At 51.6% G+C, this 20,357-nt stretch overlaps 6 protein-coding genes across 6 annotated transcripts; 4 read left to right on the top strand and 2 right to left on the bottom strand.

Moving 5' to 3' along the window:
• Positions 1–63: 63 nt before the first annotated feature.
• On the top strand, positions 64–2,440 carry MYCGRDRAFT_42849 (uncharacterized protein; the record flags this gene model as incomplete). Its single annotated transcript, XM_003852498.1, has 5 exons — positions 64–105; positions 207–394; positions 473–548; positions 599–963; positions 1,012–2,440. 5 exons carry the CDS (start codon positions 64–66, stop codon positions 2,438–2,440), a joined length of 2,100 nt encoding a protein of 699 aa, XP_003852546.1.
• A 521-nt stretch (positions 2,441–2,961) lies between these two features.
• Positions 2,962–5,274, bottom strand: MYCGRDRAFT_86181 (uncharacterized protein; the record flags this gene model as incomplete). Its single annotated transcript, XM_003852214.1, has 3 exons — positions 2,962–3,306; positions 3,391–3,511; positions 3,572–5,274. The coding sequence occupies 3 exons, from the start codon at positions 5,272–5,274 to the stop codon at positions 2,962–2,964; spliced, it is 2,169 nt and encodes a 722-aa protein (XP_003852262.1).
• A 1,196-nt stretch (positions 5,275–6,470) lies between these two features.
• On the top strand, positions 6,471–9,335 carry CHS2 (chitin synthase, class II; the record flags this gene model as incomplete). The annotated part of the gene is made up of 1 exon (XM_003852499.1): positions 6,471–9,335. One exon carries the CDS (start codon positions 6,471–6,473, stop codon positions 9,333–9,335), a length of 2,865 nt encoding a protein of 954 aa, XP_003852547.1.
• A 200-nt stretch (positions 9,336–9,535) lies between these two features.
• On the bottom strand, positions 9,536–10,488 carry MYCGRDRAFT_41746 (uncharacterized protein; the record flags this gene model as incomplete). Its single annotated transcript, XM_003852213.1, has 2 exons — positions 9,536–10,344; positions 10,401–10,488. The coding sequence occupies 2 exons, from the start codon at positions 10,486–10,488 to the stop codon at positions 9,536–9,538; spliced, it is 897 nt and encodes a 298-aa protein (XP_003852261.1).
• A 463-nt stretch (positions 10,489–10,951) lies between these two features.
• MYCGRDRAFT_100283 (uncharacterized protein) lies at positions 10,952–12,835 on the top strand (the record flags this gene model as incomplete). Its single annotated transcript, XM_003852500.1, has 3 exons — positions 10,952–11,111; positions 11,162–11,232; positions 11,317–12,835. The coding sequence occupies 3 exons, from the start codon at positions 10,952–10,954 to the stop codon at positions 12,490–12,492; spliced, it is 1,407 nt and encodes a 468-aa protein (XP_003852548.1).
• Positions 12,836–13,860: 1,025 nt separating this feature from the next.
• Positions 13,861–15,285, top strand: MYCGRDRAFT_109583 (uncharacterized protein; the record flags this gene model as incomplete). Its single annotated transcript, XM_003852501.1, has 3 exons — positions 13,861–14,147; positions 14,202–14,364; positions 14,420–15,285. 3 exons carry the CDS (start codon positions 13,989–13,991, stop codon positions 15,283–15,285), a joined length of 1,188 nt encoding a protein of 395 aa, XP_003852549.1.
• Positions 15,286–20,357: the final 5,072 nt, after the last annotated feature.

Raw genomic sequence — 20,357 nt, 5'->3', positions numbered from 1 at the left:
GAACAGTCCATGCAGGAAAGCAAAAGCTAGGTGATACAAACGGCCGCTGGGCAGCGAGCCAGTATGAGTTCTTCAACCGGACAAGATGCGAAGTTCTTCGCCAGGGTACGTCCACCACCTCGACAATCTGCATACCGGACAGCATGTCCTACATTCATTCAGAAAACAAAGCCACGGCATTGGCTCACAATGCGTGCGATCCACAGGGCAAGGTCGCCGAGCTCAAGTTGGAGCTCAATTCCACTGGCGGCAAGAAGGACAAGAGCTTCATGACGAAGCGCATAGCGTTGAAGAAGATCGTGGCCAACATGACGATGAGCAACAACGACATGATTGCGCTCTTTCCGGACATCGTTGGTTGTATGGGGATTCAGAACCTGGAGATCAAGAAGATGTGAGTAAGAGTTAGGCACGGGGCAACGGAATAGGTGCGGACAGTCGTGGCCAAAGGGCAATGCTGAAGCTCGATCAGGTGTTTCCTATACTTGGTCAACTATGCGCGAATGAAGCCAGAAATTGCCTTGAAGGCACTCCCTATACTAATAGCGGTACGTGTGTTCTCCACAGGGCTCCTGACCCATGCTGATATTATGGACAGGACCTTGAGGACAACAATCCTCTCATGCGCGCGCTTGCCCTTCGCACGCTCTCGTACATTCACGTACGCCAGTTTGTGGAGGCAACTATCGATCCCCTGAAGCATTTACTCAAAGATCTGGATCCATACGTACGGAAAACAGCAGCATTTACAGTCGCAAAAGTCTACGATCACGACAAGCAGTTGGTCGAACGAAGCGATCTTATTGATAGACTCAATTCGATGCTTCGAGATGAGAATCCCACTGTTGTTTCTTCCGCTCTTGCAGCGCTGATGGATATTTGGGAACGGAGCGAGAGCATCAAGCTCACCATCGATTACGCAAATGCAAGCAAGATTGTTCAAATATTGCCAGACTGCTCTGAGTGAGTACTGCAAGACACATAACACTGCACCATGCTGATACCTGACAGGTGGGGCCAAACATATATTCTCGAGGCTCTTACCTCATACGTTCCTCAAGACACCCAAGAAGCCCAACTCCTGGCCGACAGAATAGCTCCGCGTCTGTCACACACCAACTCCGCCGTCGTCCTGACCTGCATCCGCGTCATGCTATACCTCATGAATTACATCGATTCTGATCGAGCAATCGCCGGCCTCTGCGCTAAGCTGAGTCCGCCGCTCGTCACTCTTCTCAGCAAAGGACCGGAAATCCAATACCTCGCCCTTCGAAACGCCCTCCTCATCCTCCAGCGTCGGCCGGAAGTCCTCCGGAACGACATTCGAGTATTCTTCTGTAAATACAACGACCCGATCTATGTCAAAGTAACCAAGCTGGAGCTCATCTTCATGCTGGCCACGGAGAAGAACATCCGTGAAGTCTTGACAGAGCTGCGAGAATACGCGACAGAAATTGATGTCCACTTCGTCCGCAAGTCAGTCCGTGCGATTGGCAAGCTAGCCATCAAGATCGAGCCGGCAGCAAAACTGTGCATATCCACCCTGCTGGAGCTGGTCGCTACAAAGGTCTCCTACATCGTCCAAGAAGCCACCGTCGTGATTCGAAATATTTTCCGAAAATACCCCAATCAATACGAAAGCATTATCTCCACGCTCTGCGAGAATCTCGATTCTCTGGACGAACCCGAAGCAAAAGCTGCCATGATCTGGGTCATTGGTCAGTACGCCGATCGAATAGACAACTCGGAGGTCCTTTTGGAGGACTTCCTCGACAGCTGGGTCGATGAACCTCACGAAGTGCAACTCGCACTCCTCACAGCCACCGTCAAACTCTTCATCCAGCGACCTACGAAAGGCCAGGACCTCGTGCCAAAAGTGCTCAAATGGGCCACAGAAGACACAGACAATCCAGATCTCCGCGATCGAGGATACATGTACTGGCGCCTCCTCAGTAGTAACCCCACGGCAGCGAAGAGCATTGTCATGGGTGAAAAGCCCCCAATTACCGCAGAAAGCGAGAAGCTGGATCCTGTCACATTGGAAGAGATGTGTCTTGTGGTCGGCACTCTGGCAACGGTATACCTCAAGCCAGTCCATACTGTCTTCAGATCCGCTCGTCCGCGCCGATTACAAGACAGTCCCGCGCTCCAACGCGAGAAGCTGCCCAGCTGGCAGACCACTACGAAGCTCGTTGCGCCCGACGCGCAGGCCGCAACAGGCGTGGTGCAGAACGGGAATGATGTGCTCGATGAGGCGGATGCGTACTTCTCCAGCATCAACAACCAGACTGTGGGTAGTGATGTGTTTGCACATAGTCCTATTGGAGGAGCCATGGGCAACGCGGGACAAATGTATGTGGTCAACCAGGGTCAAGGGCTGGGGACTATGAATACGACGCAGCATGCTCAGAACGGGGAGGAAGATTTATTGAGCTTCTGAATAGCGAGCGGCCAATTGAATCATCTCTTTCGCGCGCACTACTTGGCTACCTCAGGTCCATCCGTGGAGTGTGACCTGATACCTCCGAGCACGATGGCAGGAGAATAGACTTAGCAGTACAAGTAAGTCAGCAGTACAAGCAGGTTAGCAGTACAAGTACCGTGAGCTGTGCAGGTAAGTCTACAGCTATTGTAGCAGGTCGACTTAATAGTGGTACAGGTGAGCGTCCAGGTCAGCGTACAGGTCAGCGTACAGGTCAGCGTACCGGTCAGCGTACCGGCAAGTTAGCAGTACGGATAAGTTAGCAGTACGGATAAGTTAGCAGTACAGTAGCAGCACGGGCAAGTTAGTAGTACAGGTAAGTTAGCAGTACAGGTAAGTAAGCAGTACAGCTTGGTTAGCGGTACGGTCAAGATATGGTAAAGGTACTGGTAAGTTAGCGGTACAGGTACCGTGACTTTGCAGGTCATATAACGGAGCAGTTAGGTTATCGCAACCCACAGCGAACATGAGTCACACATCTACATCTCCACCTTTCCCTGTGTCGGCATATTCTCCACCTCCTTCTTCGCCTCCCTGAAGCCCCCATAAAGCGCCTCGCTCTCCACTCCCTCCTCCGCAAAAGCCGGCAAGCCAGCATACTTGTTGATCCAATTCAGCACGACCTTATGCCACAGTAGACTGTTCTCCGGCTTCAAGACCCAGTGGTTCTCATCCGGGAATGTCAACAATTGACTGTCGACACCACGTGCCTGCAGCACGTTGAATGCTGCGAGTCCCTCTCCGATAGGTAGACGGTAGTCTTTGGAGCTGTGTATCACGAGCTGGGGAGTCGCCCAATTGGAGAAATGTTCCGAGGGATCCCACTTCCGCCAGGCGGAGGTCGAGGTTGCGCCGAAGTTTTTCGTTACCTCAGTCCCGGCCTTTGAGGAGTTGGACTCCCAAGGCACGCCGAGATCGTGGAGCGGGAAGTACAATTCTTCGGTCGAGAACTGGCCACCGGCGAAACTGGTGATGCCGTCGTGGCAGACGATGGCTTTGAATTTGCGGCCGAGAGGGTGGCCTTGTATCCTGTAATTATTATTGCGGTCAATACCTGGTTGCTTGCACGTTCTACAGGGCTCGTCTTACCAATTCATCATGTAGCCGCCGTATGAAGCTCCAAGCGCGACCGCGCGATCATTGTCCGCTTCAGGCATGTTCTCGCCGACCCATTCAAAAACGTTGGCAATATCAAAGTACGGCCAATTTCCCCATTGTCCTCGGATCGCATCCGTAAAGGCTTGACCATAGCCTGTGGAGCCGGTGAAGTTGGGCGCGATACAAACGTACCCTTGCTCTGCAAAGACCGCAGGGTTCCATCTCGTTGACCAGCTATCTCCCCAAGCGCCCTGCGGCCCGCCATGAATCAAGTACGCAACGGGGTAACGTTTTTTGCTGTCATAGTTGCTCGGCCTGATGACAAGGCTGTGTACTTTCTCGTTGACTTTGGGATTACTGGCGGGTGTCCAGATGGACGAGACTTGGCTATGGTGCAGGTTCAGCTTGCTGCCTTCGCCTGTGTTAGAGTGCGACCAGACTTGAATACCACTCGTGGCAGCAGAAGCCTTGGAGTAGTCAAGTAGACCATAGAAGGAGTTGTCGGTGATCGAGCTACCAGAGAAGAAGACCTGGCTATTTGCGAGCGGTTTGACATCGCTGACGTAGCGATCCTTCGTCAACGCCACGATCTCCCGAGACGATGGAGTGATCAAGTACGCCTTGCCGGTGCCCACATCTTCTGCTGTTACCACCAACGAGTTGCCATCTGCTGTCCAGCTGACAGATTGCGGACTCCGATCCCAAGTCTCTGCGCATGCGGTTGGAGTCGCCTTCAAAGGCACGGTCTCTTCTGCACCGAGACCTCCGACGATCAGGATCCGGTTCCTGTCTGCCTCGTACCCGTTGATTTTCATGCTGAGCAGTGCAACACTTTTGCCATCTGGGCTGAAGATGGGTGAACCACATGCGCCTTCGAAGCCCGGCAGCTCGATGTGCTGTGGCTTGCGAGATTCACCAGCGTCCCACGAGTCCACACGCACGAGGTAGAGATTGCACTTCGTGTTCAGTGCAGGGTTCAGCTCCGGATCCTTTGCTACGAAGACAATACCGAGCTTTCCGATCGTGAAGTTGTCTGTGCCACCAAATGGGGCAATTGGCGATTCCAGTCCAGTCTTCGCCAGAGCATTGGTGAGCTTGCTGGCCTCATATTTTGCAGAGCTTGACCCCCGCGTGAGTCTGCCATACCAGATGGCGTTCCTCTCCTTTCCCAACCAGTGATCCCAGTGCCTGACCATCAGCGAGGTGTACAGCCTCCCTGTCGCCTGCGTCTTCTTCGCAGTCTCGGGGTTGTAAAGGGTACCATCCGGATATGCTTGAGCAGAGAGAGCAATGGCAAAGTCGTTTTCGGCTAGTCGATGGACTTGCAGATTCCCGGCCGCGGTATCAATCTTTCCAGCAATATAATGGCTGTGACCCAGCTTTGAGCCTTCTATGACTTTGCTGACACTCGCCACGTACACGCTGGTTGTACCGTCTTTCTCGGATTGAAGACATGTGAACTCGTCCTCGTCCAGCCAGTTCAAACCACTGATGTCGTCGTCTTTGGCGAGCAGGTGACTGTCGCCTGACTTGACGAACAGTACACGCAGCTCAGTGGACTTCTTGTGCGTTTCGAAACTGTATGTTGAAGTAGTGTAGAGGACTGCAGTTCCGGAAGAGTTCGGCACTCCAGCGGATCGTCGAGGAGCGCTCAGCAGGACCTGAGGCGTGAACTTGCCAGCTTTCTGAACCATTTTGGAATCAGGCATACAATAGAAGCGACGAGTTGGCAGTAGTACTGCGAAATTCGTGATCCTTGAGGGTTTAAGAGGGGCCGATCGAGCAATGCTGCTATACCTGAGAGCTATGCCCAGAAAGGAAGGTCGCATGGGTTGTGAGGACAATCACTCGTCAAGATAGCCTTCAATAAAAGAGCATAGGAGAATGGAGACGTCTCAGATAGTTTTCGTCAATATGCGGGACGAAGGTGGCATCGTCGCTGATCTGAGGTGCGGTGCTGATCTAACTTCGAGACGGACACGGCTCCGTCAACATCGGCGCGGATCGTCTTTGATCCGAGACGACGTGACACGTCCCGCGTTGCTAGGGAAGTAGGTATTTTGGTGTTCGATTTGTTTGCGACAACATCCGCCTCGAAGTACATTACCCTTTCGGCGGAACAATCGTTATTGTACCATGTGCATCTGAGACACCACGGCCCAGAAACATCCACCGCAGCTCACTCTGCCCATCCTCAGTACCAACACACCTGTCAACCGCTTCGACGATGCAATAAACGACGACCACGCGCATTCCGGACCTCACATTCCACCACACTCGCTAAACCGATATGGCCGGACCAGGCACACCGCGGGGTGGCTACGGTCCACCGCCCAGCTACGATGACAATGAAAACGATACTCCGAACAACGGTCATGGCGCTACGATGCGCCTGTTGACCAACAGAGATGGGAGTCCGTACCAAGCGTCAGTATCCTCACCTAACGCGCAAAGTCCACCCAAGCGGCCTTCACCTCACGACCTGTTCATGAGAGCTCAAGAACGTCTCAACTCCTTCCACTCCAATCCTCCTTCTCCCACTCCTACTGGAGACCATTTCCAGCCTGAGATCCAGATCCCAGCTCCACCGCATCACCAGACCCAAGACCCTCCCCAAGACGAGCTCGCCTCCCTCCTGCGCGACGTAGAGAGCGACTTGTCAGCCTCCGCTGCCCTCAATCCTCCATCTTCGGCTCCCAGAACAAAGAGATACAGAGTGCACTTCCAACGCAAAGAGCCTGTCCCAGAAGCAAAGGGCCATCAAGTCTTGCCAGACGACAAAAGCTCACACGAATCATCCAACAGATCTCAAAGTCCCACACGACGCGCAGTCCCAGCCTCCGCACAGTCACACTCCCGGGATCCTTCGATCTTGGGCGATGTACCAGACATGCCTCCCCGAGACATGCCCGTTCCGGCTTACGATCCGTACCGACCTTCCTCGCGCGCGTCGCAGTCTCCTACGAAGGTCTTTGGCACGCCACGAGGTTCGAGAGACTATGCACGTCCGCCAGCTGTAAATGTTCCGTACGAGCCAGCAGACATCAATGGCATCCCTCGCCCGGGTACTCCATCTTCACAATACGGCGGCTCGCCAAAGCGACCTCTTCCGCCGGCACCGCTTTTCGCAGCTGGTAGGCCACCATCGATCAACACCGAATTGGAACCTGAGTCGACCGCGATACCGATCGACGGTGATGATGATGATGTTTTCGGTCCTCCAACATCAGACTCTGATGTACAACGTCCGGATCTGACGGCCCGCGATAGTTTCGTGTCCGAGTCGACCTCGACAGATCGAGACAGCTACTTCCCGAATGAGAAGGATGAAGAGTTATATGGCCCTGCGCCGTCTGGCAAACATGAACGAAGAGGTGCAAGACAGGCACAGATGGCGAAAAAGGAGGTGAAGCTCATCAATGGAGAGTTGATTCTGGAGTGCAAGATTCCGACAATCCTATACTCTTTCCTGCCGAGACGAGACGATGTCGAGTTCACACATATGCGCTACACGGCGGTGACGTGCGACCCGAACGACTTTGTGGATCGAGGATACAAGCTACGACAGAACATTGGACGGACAACGCGGGAGACTGAACTGTTCATTTGCGTCACGATGTACAACGAGAACGAACTTGACTTTACAAGGACAATGCACGGAGTGATGCGCAATATCGCACATTTCTGCAGTCGTGCAAAATCCCGGACTTGGGGCAAGGACGGATGGCAGAAGATTGTGGTGGCCATCATCTCTGATGGTCGCGCAAAGGTCCATCCTCGAACATTGGATGCTCTGGCGGCGATGGGTTGCTATCAATCTGGAATTGCCAAGAACGAGGTGAATCAAAGGGAGGTGACTGCGCACGTGTACGAATACACGACACAAGTCTCGCTGGACTCCGACCTGAAGTTCAAGGGAGCTGAGAAGGGCATCGTGCCTTGCCAGCTGATCTTTTGCCTGAAGGAGAAAAATGCGAAGAAGCTGAACAGCCATCGCTGGTTCTTCAATGCCTTTGGACGCGCGCTCAATCCGAATGTGTGCATTTTGCTAGATGTGGGAACCCGACCAGGCGACGACTCTCTATACCATCTCTGGAAGGCTTTCGATCGTGACTCGAATGTTGCAGGCGCTGCTGGAGAAATTAAGGCCGCCAAAGGTCGCGCTTGGATGCAATTACTGAATCCGCTCGTGGCCAGCCAGAATTTCGAGTACAAGATGTCAAACATTCTGGACAAGCCACTCGAATCCGTCTTTGGATACATCACGGTGCTGCCCGGTGCCCTGAGTGCATATCGCTACCATGCATTGCAGAACGACGAAACTGGACATGGGCCACTCAGCCAGTACTTCAAGGGCGAGACTCTTCACGGTCAAGAGGCAGATGTCTTCACAGCAAATATGTACCTCGCAGAAGATCGCATTCTCTGCTGGGAGCTAGTTGCAAAACGCAACGAGCGATGGGTGCTCAAGTACGTCCGCAAAGCCACAGGAGAGACCGACGTTCCAGACGCTGTCCCCGAGTTTATCTCTCAACGTCGACGCTGGCTGAATGGAGCCTTTTTCGCGGCGGTCTACTCTCTCCTCCATTTCAAACAGATCTGGCACACGGATCACACTATCGCCAGGAAGATTCTACTCCACATCGAATTCGTCTACCAATTCGTGCAGCTGGTCTTCACCTTCTTCTCCCTCGGCAATTTCTACCTCACCTTTTACTTCATCGCTGGCTCGCTTGCGGACAAAAAGGTCGACCCGTTCGGCCATGGCATCGGAAACTTCATCTTCATCATCCTTCGATACATCTGTGTCCTGCTCATCATGGTTCAATTCATCCTTTCCATGGGCAATCGACCGCAGGGTGCAAACCGCATGTTCTTGGCCTCCATTATCACCTTCAGCGTGATCATGGTGTACAACACCTTCGCAGCCATATACATCGTCGTCAAACAGCTAAGCACGAATACCGACATCTCCCTCGGTAACAACGTCTTCACCAACCTGATCGTCAGTACTCTGAGTACGGTCGGTTTGTACTTCCTGATGAGCTTTCTCTACATGGACCCTTGGCACATGTTCACCTCCTCTGCACAATACTTCGCGCTACTGCCGTCGTACATCTGCACGCTACAGGTGTATGCTTTCTGCAACGCTCACGACGTGACTTGGGGTACAAAGGGAGATAACGTGCAACAAAAAGATCTGGGAGCAGCCAAGACCTCGAAGAACGGCACAGTTGAACTTGACATGCCATCCGAACAACTCGACATCGACTCTGGCTACGATGAAGCCCTTCGAAACCTCCGCGATCGCGTCGAAGTCGCCTCACCGCCCGTCGCCGAATCGCAACAACAAGAAGACTACTACCGCGCGGTGCGAACCTACGTCGTCATCGTGTGGATGGTCTGCAACGCCATTCTCGCTATGGGTGTCAGCGAAATATACAGCAACAAGGACGTCGGCAACAACTTCTACCTCAAATTCATCCTCTGGTCCGTGGCGTGTCTGGCACTCTTCCGCGCCATGGGAAGTACAGCATTCTTGATCATTAATGGTGTCAACTCAATCGCTGAAGGGAAGATGAAGTGGAGCAAGGGTAGTGTTGGTTCGGGCAAGAGTGCCAGTGGGAGGAGTACTGGTAGTTGGACTTCAAAGATCAGTGCACCGAGTTGGATGAGCAGCGGAGGCAGTTGGGTCAGTGGAAAGATGAGTTCGTTGGCTCCGAGTAGTATAGGAAGCTCGATCTCGAATCGATGAACGACGATTGCTGGGATGATTGACTGATTTTGTTACGAAAATGCGAGGCGTTGGAAGGAGTCGGTCAATTGGAAGTACAGGACTCTACAGCCAACAGGAAATACTTCATGATGAGACTACAGCTGCGGATGGCCTTACCGCCACTCAGCTATGAATGAATGCAATGTCTTTCCAATTCATTCTCATCCCTCCTCGCGCATTCACCTGTCTTCCGGCCCTTTCTCATACACGACCCGGTTGACCAAACTTCCTAGGCCATGACTACCAACGATCCGCACCTCATCTCCATCCTTCAACCACCTCGGCGGCACTCTACTAACCCCAATTCCAGGCGGCGTTCCCAACATAACTACCGTCCCAGCCTCCAGCGTCGTCCCTCGACTCAAATGCTCCACAACCTCCGCGACTCCAAAGATCATATCGTCTCCTCGCCCGTTCTGCAACACCTCTCCATTCACCTCCGTTCTGACCTCAACCATTCCCAGATCAGACAACTTGATCTTCCGCGAAGACACAAGACAGGGACCCATCGGTGCGAACCCATCGAAACCTTTGCCATAGCCCCACTGGCTGTTGCTGCCGGCAAACTGCCACTTGCGAGCCGTCACGTCGTTGGAACACATGTATCCCAAAATGTATCTCTCGGCGTCGGCCTTGCACACGTTCCGGCATGTCTTGCCGATCACAAACGCCAGCTCGGCTTCGTAGTCGGCTTGTTCGTCGGTGGCTTGATGTGGGATGATGAGCGGTGCCGAAGGGCATCCGAGAGCTGTCGCCGGCTTAAAGAACAGAGACGGATAGGTTGGGATTGGTAGGGACATTTCTTTGGCGTGCAAGTGGTAGTTCAGCCCGATGCAGCGGATCGTGCCGATCTCAGAACGGGACATGGGAGGGAGCAGACTCGCGATTGTGAGGATTGTGGACGTGAAGGTCAGGTTGAGATCTAAGGGCGAGCTGGAGGTTGTGATGCGGACTTTGGCTGGAGTTGTGGTCGAGAGGGCGTCCCCAACTGCAAATGGCTTGAGTGTGCGAACAACGGAGTGGGAGGCGTGTGAGTCGACCTACTGTCGAGATCCGGATCGATGGGCTCGCCGATGTGTTCGAGGTGGTCCTCAACGGCGACGAAGCGGACCAGACGATTCCAAGACTGCATCGGAACGTTGTCATTCTATGTATTCGGCAATTGATACGGACATGGAGATGCAACTCACTGCGATTCCTTCCATTGTCGGACAATACCGTCAGGCCTGTTGGACGCAATGCATGTGAATAGTTGTATTAGTTGTCTTTCGACGCAGAGTCGCTGTATTTTCTTCGGCGTCAGTAGTGCTGCTTCGAGCTCAGTTGGCCGAAGCGGGCCATCTACACTCTCTCGCCGAGCTGCCCGGCACTGTCGATCATTCCTTTAACGCGGACTGTGTCGAATGTTGGCCGCTTCGGCTCCACCGTTGTGCATCGCCCTACCGACCGCCAAGTCGTCGCAAGATTCGGCATGGTACAGCACGAGATAGGGCGATAGAGAGGCTTGGCTGCATCTGATACGATGCTCTAGCATATACAATTGTCTCACCGTCTCGCAGTCTGTGAACATCACACCCCGAAGAAATAACAGCGAAATGGGCATTGACGAAACGGAAGTGATTAGCTCAGGCAATGTGAGCGATCTCGAGATTGATCCGGCGAGGGAGAGGCGTCTCGTGAGGAAGCTGGACCTATGGCTGTCACCGATGATGATCATGCTGTTCCTGATGTCCTACCTGGATCGTAGTAACATTGGTATGAAGGATCTGAAAGAACGAATGACTAGAAGTTAATAAAGTGCGCAGGCAACGCAGCAATCGCTGGGCTGAATGAGGACCTCGACCTGGATGGCAACAAGCTCAACGTCGCAGTGACAGTGTTCTACGGCAAGTCAGCCCATGTCTGAAATGTCGACGGCTGCTAATGCGATTTCCATACAGTCACCTACATCGCTTTCGAGATACCGTGCTCTCTCATCCTCAAGAAAGCCCGTCCGTCTCGCTTTATTCCGTTCTTCGTGATCAGTTGGTCCTTGGTCGTCATCGGCAGTGCCTTCATGCAGAATTACGCTACGCTCTTGGCCACGCGACTTCTACTGGGTGCATTTGAGTCAGGGTTATTTCCATGCCTGACCCTCTACCTCAGCACCTTTTACAAGCCATCGGAACAGGCCCAGAGGATCTCATACCTGTTCGTGGCGTCCGCTCTATCTGGCGCATTTGGAGGTCTGCTAGCATATGGACTGACCGGGCTGAGCGGTGCGCTGGCCGGCTGGAGGTGGCTATTTCTGGTTGAGGGTCTTATCTCGATTGCAGTGGGAACCGCATGTCTTGCTCTTCTCCCAGACTCGCCAGAAACAGCACGGTGGCTGAATGAGGACGACAAGAAATTGATGCGAATCCGTCACCAACAAGTCTCCATCTACCAAGGCGAGAGCGAGGTTTTCGATCGTCAAGAGGTCAAGCTCGCCTTCACCGATCCCAAGGTCTGGCTAAGCGCGGCTTGCCAATTCTGCGCCAACACATGCTCTTTCGGCTTCAGCACATTTCTTCCGACTATCATCCGCGGCTTCGGTTTCAGCAGCGTCCGCACCCAGCTCCTGACGGTTCCGGTGTACCTGTGGGCATCCTTCTTCTACCTGTCGATAGCATACTTCTCGGATCTGGTTCGCAGGCGTGCATTCTTCATGGTTCCGTTGGCGTTGGTCACCGCAGTGGGCTACTGCATGATGCTGGGCGTTGAGATGAGCAATACCGCCGTGCTATACTTCGCCACGTATGCGACCGCCACAGGGATATATTGCTGCGTCGGCTTGAATGTAACCTGGATCAGCAATTCAAATGCTGGCTACTACAAGCGAGCGACTGCGATCGGATTGCAGCAGACCATTGGAAACAGCGCTGGGATCATGGCGGGCCAGATTTACCGGCTGAAGAATGGTGATGGCAGATATGTAGTCGGACATGCCGTGAGCGTAGCTGCGATTGTCCTTGCTTCTGTCGGATATGCGATCATGTTCGGAGTCCTCGATCGGGTCAATAAGAGGAGAGAGCGAATGACCGAAGCCGAGAGGGCAGCATTGCTTGATGGCGGCGTGAAAGGCGACAGGCATCCAGACTTCCGATACACACTGTAGTCGAAAACCGAAGGTTGCAAGACAATGAACGGCATCAGTCCTCGAACTTTAGCGCCTGCTTTCGTGCAAGCTCCGCAACGCTGCTGTCCTCAACTTCCGGGATGAACTTGCGCATGACCTGCTTGACATACTCTTCCGGCACACCCTCCTTGAGAGCATCCTTGATGCCCTTGTTCATGCGGTAAACGTACTCTGTTCTGCTCTTGCTTGGTGTCGTGAGCTTGCGATTGATGTATACCAGCATATCGACCTTCTTTGGATCCTTGCCACGATCCGGCTTGTCACCATGCTTCGCCTCCCAGAGCTCGCACTTCAAGAGCTCTTTCGTATATGCGATAGGAACGCCCTCGTTCATATCCAGATCCTCCTCGTCTTCTGGCTCAAGTTGATACACAAGACCCCACACCTCTTGAGTGTAATCATGTTTGTACTCGGTAGTCTTGTCCTCGGCGGTTTTGATATTGGCGTAGCCACGGTCATAGATGAACCATTCGTATCCTTTCAGACGAGCAATACCGATGTATGAGGAGGTCGGGCAGCGCTGCCGCATCTGGTCTTGCCAGAGGTTCGAACCGTAACCGAAATATACCGTCGCCGCTTGAGGAGACATCTCGGAGCCAGCAGTCAGGGCCAGCTTGATATCGAGGGTTTGGGACGAGTTTATGTCGATCGACATGGTTTAGGGTGATGTCTCGTTGACGACTGGAGCTGCCATGAGACAATCGAGTTTCGAAAGCTGGCAGCGGAGCCGTCTCCGGTGAACTTCACCTCTCTTTGTTACGACAGCACCATGAACCAAGTCACCTCTTGCGATCATTCTTTCCGACTATTCTCGTTGCAGGCAACAATCATGCGGGTTTCAAGCTCAATGCTGGCGGCTCTCCATCACGTCGCTCAGCTTCCCACAGTCCAACTGTAATGTCGGCTAGCAGAGGGGCCTCATTGGCTGTGCTGGCTGCTGCATCGTGCATGACGCGAAGGATGCATATCACTGTGGCTGGAAGGATGCACCGTGGCTCGCGCGAAGGATGCACAACGTGGACTAATAATAAGGAAAAGCCGCCCTGAACATGCGCCCAAAAGCCCTCCTCCAGCTCCCTCATACGGCAGCGACTCTCCAGCATGAGGGTTGTATCAACCGGCAAGCAGCAACCGGCAAGCAGAGTACCGCCCTGTACAGCTGCCTGGAACATATCAGCATCCCGCTGATATGCCTTTTCCTCGTTGCCCTCTTTACGGGGCTTTTCTTCAGTCGGGCCCTCCCACACTCGGACAGCGGCTCCAGCAACTCCATATTCTCATGTTCGGCAGATGGCAAAGTCATTCCCCCACTGGGATATCATAAAGACCAGAACTGGGATCCAAGGCTGTTCCTTTCCATCACGCTGGCATTTGGGAACCTGAACTTTCCTCAGGCAAAGGCGATCGACGTCTGCTGGGACTTTGCCATAGGTCGGAGCGGTCAAGCGCTGGTAGCAATCTTGGTCTACCCAACGATGAGAAAGTCATTGCTCACTTTGCTTGAGAAACGGCCACTACGGATGCCCCTGGTCACCAGCCTAACCTTTGAGCACTTCTCCGTGTGGTCGTGGTGGGCACTTGCAAAGGAGATGATACACTCGTGGAGCTGGAGACTTTCGGCCTACCTTTATATTGTCAGTTACCTGTTGGCCTTCGGGACTTTGGTATCGGCTATGACTGGTTACCAGGCCAAACAGGTCCCATTCTATCGTTCCGAGAACAATCTTATGGATTATTCGAAAGTGCGGTTGGTACCGGCTGCGGTGGTTACCGACGCTGATCGCCTGGGATTGCCATCGCAAGTCACTGTCTGGGGGTCTACGAGCGACCCAAATTACCCGCTGTGGAATTGTGAGTCATTTTCTGGAGTGCTGTACAAGCATGTGCGATGCTAACACCGCGGCAGACACCGCCCTTGCAGGCGCGTGCAATTCCACGTACAGAAGCTCCGAGAACGAAGGCAACGGCACACTGCGCTCCAATGACACGGCGTATGTTGATTATGTTGATGTCTGGAGTGGCCGCTACGCACCGACAGAAGTATCAGACCTGTTCACAATAGATTACTTCTTCAACCAGACGCCTCCGGATTCTCGATTAGCGTCCCCGTATGCCTCGAGGTACGGCGCATTGCGGTGGAGGCATTGTACGACTAGCAAAATCACCATTGCGAATTATACGCACTCCCTCAAAGCCCCTCCGCTACACTCCGAGAATCAAACACACCTGTACCTGGACGAGAACGAGCAAATCCTCGACGAGCACTGGCTAGAGAAAGTATCCACATGCCAGACACTGGAGACCTACCAATGGGGATTTTCCTCCCTCCTGCTCTTCACATTCTGCATGGCAACCACCATCTTCCTCACAGTCCTCCTTACCCTGAACCTCGACATCTACCTCAACAGCCAGGTGAACCGCGTGCATCAAGACTTCTCCCTCCACCGCGACATCCTGGACTACGCCAGCGAGATCCAAGCCGAGATCGGCAAAGACAAAGCTGACAGCATGCCGTCCAAGGTTCTGGAGTCCTACATGGGCTCTCTCAGCGCGGAGGCTCGCGTATCGGCGTATAAGTATCCACCATCTCGAGCGCAGACCTTCCGTAAGCAGCACGGGCGGCGATTTCGAAGGCTCAGGGCGGAGCTACGAGCTGGTCATGCGTACAGCATGGGGGAGATGAAGCGGTCGCTTGGCTTGACTTATGGACCTGTGCGCAAGGCGTCTGCGCCTGATGGATTCGACGATGTTCGGCTATATGACGTGACTTGACATGTGGAAGCTTGTCATGTCTAACAGCAACGCATTCTTTGTTTGTATGAGCACGATGGCGCCCTCAGTGCCAAGAACTTGACTCCTGAAGGGACACTACGCCAGCGCCGACTTCACTGTTCCATTACTAGAATTTCTCTTGACTTCCAACATCCGGTCTCTTCCAACGAGCAGGGTCTTGCGATCACAGCTTGCAATACCTCGGTGGCAGTCTTCCGGCATGTCCTGATCAAAACACAGGGCACTCTTTCTCAAGAAGCGGCAGACTTCGGTGTCGGCAAGGCTGAATTGTCACGCCATCCAACAACTACCTTATTAGACGGCTCGGTCGACCGCCACTTGCGCCTCCGTGAGAGTTGCAGCCCGGCACGATACTTCAGCACAGCCGCCCTCTCTGTTGGCCATGATAGAAATGGGCCATGCCGTCGGCTGTCCATGCGACTTGTTATTTATGCCATACCGAGATTACATGAATCCTGTGCACCAGGAGCTCGAAAGCTGGCTATGCTTCCGCCCCGATCGAGGTGCTGGATCACGACGATCTAGGACCGCTTCAAGTTCCACTCAATCGATGTCCGACAACTCGAGTATGCTGCATCGCGGTCCTAGTTCTCTCCTGGATCACTGGCATCGGCCTCACGGTTCTCGGAGTATGCCTCGCGAAGCATGCCACGGAATATTGCCGTATTCTTAATCTTTACTCTAATGGAACAGAATGCGACTGGTATAGCGACCGCGGCCATCTAACTCGTCTCCTAGGGAACGAGAACTTTTATCACGTATACTCCCGCTCATGATAAACTTTCTTGTTACCGGCCTCGTGGACGCCGCGGACTTCATTCATACCTTGTCTCTGAAGTGGGCTCTGCTCGAGGAAGGCCGGCTGCGCTTCAACTCCAACCTGCGTCTACTCACTAGTGCTCACCTTGCGAGTTCAACAACCACGACATCCTCGAGCGTTCTATGGCGCTCAGCAACATTCATGCACCGACGGCCGACTTCGGTTGCTTGTCCGCATCTTCGACATCGCTAGTCGCTACTGTTTCCCAATTTGGAGATTTGCCCCCACGCTCCTCCCTTCCCATGCACACGGGCACTCTTCGGGCACAGGGAACCGACTGGGGCATCGGTCGTCTAACCAGAGTATTGGAAACCCCGAAACCCCGTTGGAGCGACTAGTGACAATACCCTGGAAGCGAGCACGCTTCGGCAACGCAGGAACGAATACCGTTGCGGATCTGTGCGATCGGCATTTGGCATCGAACGCAGTGTGAGAGTACATACACGGAGCAGTGCCCTGCACATCCCCATAGCCGTGGGGCTATCGTCAGTGTAGAGTACCTGGACGATTTGGTGGTTGTACATGCAGGTTTAGCAGGACGGATTGTAGACGCCGTCAGCCAGGCACGTGGAAAGCAAGCGACGACTCGCACTCCTTGGAAGGCGATCTCATTCACCGGACGGAAAGTACAGGCGAATGAAACCCCTCAGTCAGGGTGCGTTTACCTCCTGCTCAAGAATCAGTTATCTGGTGAAAACGCGAGATAATGGCCATTCTTACAACCGTTTACCTTACCGTCGCTATAAATTAACTAGTTAATTTGTGCACGCTTAATCTCGCTGCTCTATATCTATATAAGGTTAGTAAATAGCTGTCCTAGTAGTTTTGCTATTCTTATATACTATAGTATAAGAATAGCTATGTCTTTAGTCCGTGCGATGCTATAAAGGGAATAGTTATAAACCTTCCGAGTCCGTAGCAATATCGCGTTGCCGAGCGCGTTATATACGTATAGTAATCTAGTCCTTATATATATACTATTCGCAATACTAGCCGAGCTAACACTATAGAAGAAGAAGGGTAAGGAGCTAGCCTCCGGTCGTAAGCGTAAGGTAAAGAACGAGACTAATAATAAGGAAGATAAGGTAGTAGTAGTGCCTAGATCTAGTAAGAGTAAGAGTAAGAAGAAGCCGCGGAAGAAGTAGAAGAGGTAGGTCGAATATAGTAGTAACCTTCTACGGCTTAGTCGCTAGTCTAATAAGGAGATATCCGTATTATTAGAGGCGTTATTAAGGCTTAAAAACCGCGCTCTCTTATAGTATAACAACTCGTTCGCGTCGAAGGACTTACGACCGATTATACGTAAGTTTTATAACTAGTAGTAGCTATTAGAGGCTAGTACCTAAGGCTATATCGGCTATACCGATACCGATGCCTAGGCTAACGCCTAACGGACGAACGCCGGTTTAGAAATCTACTAGGCCGAATCGGGAATAAGCTTCCTTTCGGCCGACTAGAAGGCTACGTATACGCTAAGCGACGCTACGCGTATATATAGCTTATACTCGACGTTCCGCTATTCTAGATAGATCTTCTTTTCGGTAGCTTTAGAATTTTATATATTCGGATCTAGACCTTTATACGTAACTTCGGTTTAGACCCTTATATTTTCTAAAGCTCGCTATCGAATAGATTCCTCGACGGAAATACTACCTAAACTTTAGGCGTAGCTCGCTATAGAGATAGAGCGGATTCGAAACGAATATCGCGCCGCTATCGTAGAGACTAAAGCTATATATAACGAACGATATCGAGCTAACGAGCTCGTATAACGCGAACTCGAGATAGTACGACGCGAACTCGAGGTAGTACGACGCGAACTCGAGATACGTCTTGAACGAGCCGGAAAACGACTAGTATAACGGACGCCGGAAGCGAGTAGCTCTATACTCGCCCCGGAAACAATCGAAATAATAACGACGGATATAAATACGACGAACATAATAAACATTAATAACGACTATGTACTAAGACGCCCGAAAGAGCGTCTCCCGACGCTACGGACCTTTAGTAGTAAAAGATTAGAATAGGAAGACTAGCACCTCGCTACCTTATTAAAGCTCGCTATCGATAAAGTAGCTATTAGTAAGGACTTCGACTAATTCCTCTACTTAATAAGTAGGCTCGAAGAGAGTATAGCGAGAATAGTAAGAACAACTATCGAGAACGCTCTCCGACTTAGGTAAGGTAACGCGAACGATTTCCTCGAGTACCTAAATAGTATCTACGGCGATATAAACTAGTAACGACGAGCGCTATAAACCCTTTCGAGGATATAATAGCGCGACAACGAACCTATCGCGACCTACCTACCCTAATTCGAGGTAGTTCTCGCTAATATAGGAATAGCCGATACCCTCTCGCCGGATACGGAATCGGACCCGAAGCTCGAAGGTATTCGGATTACCCTTCTTAAGAACTCTCTTAATAAAGAGATACGTAAGGCATTACTCCCGTTTACCTTAAACCCGCTAGATAAGTACTTAACCTTTATAAGAAACCTTCTTACTATTAGCGGATCGCTCGTAAACCTTCGTTTTCGGTCGAATATATCTAGACCCTCCGCTCCCTAGGCGACCCTACTATCGATAGGGTTATAGCTAACCCTACCGCGAGAATCGAAAGACGAAATAAATTAGGAACCGACTCGGTCTAACCGAGTCGAGTCGAGTAATAAGAAGAGAGCAAAGTAGGTTACGAAAGAAACAATATAGGCTCGAAGGGAATAAGGCCTTTATCTCCGTTACGGGATAAAAGGGTACCTTATTACCGACTATACCTATCTTACCGCCCGAAACCCGAACGCTATATAAGCTACAGTTAGTAAGGCCGAGCGCGAGATACAGGAAGTCTTTCTAGAAGAAGATAACGACTCGGTATCGGAAAACGAGTAGCCTCTACGACAAGTCGTCTATAGAGGTAGAGTTAGATATAAGTAGAAGTAGAGTAGAATATCTTTCGAGATATAAAAATAGAACGATCTCTTTTCTATACTTCCGCTATTATTAACGACGACGTACTTCGATTCTCTCTTATCGACAACGGTAGCTAATCGTATTATCTAATAAACGAATAGTTAGCTAAGAAACTCCGGCTCCCGTAGATTCCTATTCTAAGACGAAAGGTTATCGGCGCGTAAGGATCCCCCTCGTAGAAGAAGGGAATCTCTTTTATTACTAAGTTCTCTCTTAATGTCGGTAGGTATAAGTCTACAGCGTTTACTTACGCTATACCCGACCTATAAGAGGATCTTATTCTCGGAAGGCCCTATCTCTTTTACGAGAGTATATAAGTTATCGAGTTAATAAACCGTCTCGAGTTCCTTCTCGATAGTTTTTCGATACCTTACGAGATACGGCCGATAGGTTCTACGAAGGCTAAGGCTATTAGTAGAGCTACCTTTAGATACCTCGCTCGGTTATCTCGGAAACGAGATATTACTATCTTTGCCGCCTCTCTCGAAGACATTAAGAAGGCGTTATATATAAAGAAAGCCCTTACTCGTAAGGATATTATCGAGAAGCTTCCCGAATACTACCGCCCCCAGATACGTACCTTTATCTAGGAAGGAGAGTAGTTACTACCGTACCGACCCGGATTTAACTACGAGATCCTACTTACTACCGATAGTAATAGGAAACCTAACGAACCTCCCTAGGGCCCTCTCTATAATATAACCTAGGACGAGCTTTTAGTCCTCCGGAAGGAACTATACTCGCTCCTTAAGAAGGGCTATATTTAGTATAGTAAGTCCCCTACCGCTACGCCAGTTCTTTTCGCTAAGAAACCCGGCGGCGGCCTTCGTTTCTATATCGACTACCGTAGCCTAAATGCTATTACTTTAAAGGACCGTTTTCCCCTCCCGCTTATCCGAGAGACGCTTATATCTCTTAGTAAAGCTAAGTAGCTTACGAAGCTCGACGTTTCTACCGTATTTTATCGGATCTATATTACTAAAGGCGAGGAATAGAAGACTACTTTCCGTACCCGCTACGGCTTATTCGAGTAGAACGTTTGCCCCTTTAGTCTTACTAGCGCGCCGGCTACCTTCTAACGGTATCTAAACTAGATCCTACGCGACTTATTCGATAACTTTTATATAGCCTATATCGACGATATCCTTATCTTCTCTTCTAGTACCCTTACCGACTACCGGGAGAAGGTAACGTAGGTTTTATAACGTATCGAGGATAGCGAGCTTATCCTAGATATCTCGAAGTACGAGTTCGAG

This window comes from Zymoseptoria tritici, chromosome 5 (genome assembly GCF_000219625.1).
Source record: "Zymoseptoria tritici IPO323 chromosome 5, whole genome shotgun sequence".
In the NCBI taxonomy this organism is placed as follows: Eukaryota; Fungi; Ascomycota; class Dothideomycetes; order Mycosphaerellales; family Mycosphaerellaceae; genus Zymoseptoria; species Zymoseptoria tritici.
Note: the sequence above shows the minus strand (reverse complement) of the source record. Positions and strands in the feature narration are given on the sequence as shown.